The sequence below is a fragment of the Austrofundulus limnaeus genome, unplaced genomic scaffold (genome assembly GCF_001266775.1).
Source record: "Austrofundulus limnaeus strain Quisiro unplaced genomic scaffold, Austrofundulus_limnaeus-1.0 Scaffold858, whole genome shotgun sequence".
In the NCBI taxonomy this organism is placed as follows: domain Eukaryota; kingdom Metazoa; phylum Chordata; class Actinopteri; order Cyprinodontiformes; family Rivulidae; genus Austrofundulus; species Austrofundulus limnaeus.
In genome coordinates this window covers 36,672-39,738 of record NW_013953260.1, presented here as the reverse complement: position 1 = coordinate 39,738, position 3,067 = coordinate 36,672, and the positions used below count along the sequence as shown (strand labels likewise).

At 36.5% G+C, this 3,067-nt stretch overlaps 1 protein-coding gene across 1 annotated transcript in view; it reads left to right on the top strand.

The window, feature by feature from the left end:
- The window catches only part of immp2l (inner mitochondrial membrane peptidase subunit 2), a gene marked incomplete in the record, with an annotated part of 9,690 nt that extends 7,091 nt beyond the window's left edge, over window positions 1–2,599 (top strand). Inside the window, 2 exon segments of the mRNA XM_014029127.1 lie at window positions 1,540–1,642; window positions 2,060–2,599. Coding sequence (XP_013884581.1) covers window positions 1,540–1,642; window positions 2,060–2,185 — 229 coding nt within the window.
- Window positions 2,600–3,067: the final 468 nt, after the last annotated feature.

Sequence of the window (3,067 nt, the reverse complement as noted above, 5' to 3'; positions counted from 1 at the left end):
AAAAATCGGATTTGTCGCGTTCAGACTGTCATAAAAAAATCGGATATGAGTCAGATGGGTCAAAAAAAATCAGATTTGGGTTGGATTTGCCCTCAGTGTGAACGTAGCCTATGGTGCGGTATGAGGGCCAAAATTAAGACTATTGCACAAGCAGTGGTTGCTACATCCTTGTAGCAGGAGATTATATCTATTTCTAATCCAGCTATTGATCTGATTAACGAAAGGCCGGCCCCGCTAACTGAGAGCAGGGTTCCCGTGGATCCTTAAAAAGTCTTAAAAGGCCTTGAATGCATCTATCCAAAAATAAGGCCTTAATTAGACTTAAAAGGTCTTAAATCAATCTTCAGAAGTCTCAAAAATGTTAACACATTGTAAATAGGATGACTGTAATTCTTCTCAAATATTAAAATAATTGGTAGCATTTATTTATTTTTGAAATACGGTATTCTCATTCAGACGTTTCCTTTTGACACCACTTCCTGTTTCTTCTGCAAATATCTCAACAACTGTCCATCTGAGCAATATGAAATTCATTTTATAATGTTAATAATGTTGTCTTTCCAAAAATGTGTTCATATTTCTTACAAAAATTTGATGTCACAGGCACTTTAAGGTTTTATCTACAGCAAGCTAGGGTTGAGAACCCACTCTGGGTCCTAAAACTCCAAATTTTGGGTCGTTAGATAATTTCCAGGAAGTAAATTAAGTTTAAAACTGTCATTTTTTTGCTATATTTGACAAAATAACAGTTAGATATGGATAAAAACAATTGGTCTATTAGAAAAATTTGAATAATTCAACCAAAAATACTGTGATTCGTGAGTTTCTGCCACAGTTTAATTTTTTTTTGCCTTTTTTATTGTGAAATTGGTCTTAAATTTGATTTCACTTGGCATTAAAAAGTCTTAAATTTAACTTTCCTTAAATTGTAGGAACCCTGTTAGAGGCCGACGCTGCCAAATGAGGAAACTATTCATTTGTGTTAGCATTTGAGAGCCTCTCCGATGCTAACACAAATAAATAGTCTCCTCATTTGCCAGTGCCGGCCTCTCAGTTACCAGGCCAGCTGCTCAGTCACCAGGGCCGGCCTATCATTAATCAGATCAATAGCTGGCTTAGGAATAGATATAGCCTCCTGCTACAAGGATGTAACAACCACTGGTTGCACAATAGTCCTAATTTTGGCCTCATACTACACCATAAAATACAAACAAGCTGCTCGTACTTCAGTCCATTTCTGCAGTTTTGGATCATCTGTTCCTTTAATAGAGTTTTTCATTCTCACTGTGTAAAATTTCTATCACTGCCTCAAAGATTATGAATCCAACTGGAAATATATATTTAACCAAAAGACACTTAAAATCAAAAGATGCTAAAAGTGTTTTCTAATTTTTTTTCTCTTGAACCAAGAAATAGCTTCTGGTTGTTGGTAAAATGATGTGCAGCACTTTTGTTTTAGCGTCTCTAAATTCACCAATAAATGTACTGAAAACATGGTCTGTTTTTTTATTTTTTTATTTTCTGTTTTACTCTTTACAGGACTTTGGGCTACAAGAATCGATATGTTCAAATCCCTGACGGTCATTTCTGGATTGAGGGCGATCATCATGGACACAGTCTGGACAGCAACAGCTTTGGACCAGTAAGAACCTTCACAGTCACACAGCATCCAGACAAACAAAAAGTTATTTAAGAAATGTACACTAGTAAAAAGCTGAATATGTTCTATGCAGGTTTTGTCTTCCTGTTAATCACATCTCATTTTGTGTATTTGCCTCGTGATTCTGCAGAGCATTGAGATACGTAGGAATAAATCAACCTTTCTGCATCTCATACTGTAACACGTACTCTGATTTTACAGCAGGGTGCCACAGATTTATAAGTCATGTCGAAAAATATAATTACACATTTTGCACATTCATAAATATTTACATATGTGGCATGTTTATATATTTTATTCAGTGGCTTGGCTTTGTAGAAAAAATTAATTTACCTGTTGTAGATGTCAAAATATGATTTATTAGGATGTATTATTGATGCTTTTTTTCTTTCTATTCAGGTTTCAGTGGGGCTCCTGCACGGTCGAGCCTCTCACATCATCTGGCCCCCCAGTCGTTGGCAGCAGATCAAACCGTTCCTTCCTCTGAACCGAGGACCACTCGACACAGACGAAGAACAAGACTGAAAAATAGAACTGTAGTTTTTTTTTTTTTTKTTAAAAATTATACCTCATTTATTTTTAAGTGTAAATTATATTTCTTTTACATAAAATTCTACTTTTTGTTGTGTTTTCTCATTTTGTCAGTGTTTGGTTACATGTGTTTGAGGTGGAGCAGGATATGGACCAATAGCTTGGAGTCTTGTTTGAGACCATCACTATTTTAGCAGAGCAGATTTAAAAAAATACAAATTGAGGTATAAAAAAATAGAATTATTCCAACTAGCTAATTTTGCTCAAATTTTGTAGCTAAATAAACATGATATGAGCAAGGCAGCTGCTTGTGTATGAGGCATTTTTAAAACCAGTTTCTCAAAGATTCTGATCTTTCAGGAATTAATGGAAAACTACATACCTGTAAATTAAAAACCAATGAAATAATGTGGCTGAGTCAGTCCTTATATACTATTGTTTATTTTATTATTAGAAATGTCTAATAGGATATCTAAAAAGTTAGAACTAATTTTTATTAGATTTTATTTGAGAAAATTAATGTTATTGGTAAAACAAGGATGCTCTGTAACTATAAATATATATGGTGGTCTTCTCTGTGTGTGATAACAAGGGTAGTGTATATAAGATTTCTGATTATATGGCCTAATGAAGGACAAGAGCAGGTCAAGAGGACCAAGAGCAGACCAAGAGGCCCAAGAGCAGGAGCCTGCCCCAAGAGCAGCCTGCCTAAGCTTGCTAGCCAGCCAGGCAGGCAGCTAGCTAGCTAGCTAGGAAGGCACACAGCTCTAGCCAGCCAGGTAGGCAGCTAGCTAGCCAGGCAGGCAGCTAGCCAGCCAGGCAGCTAGCTAGCCAGCCAGCCAGGCAGCTAGCTAGCCAGCCAGCCAGGCAGCTAGC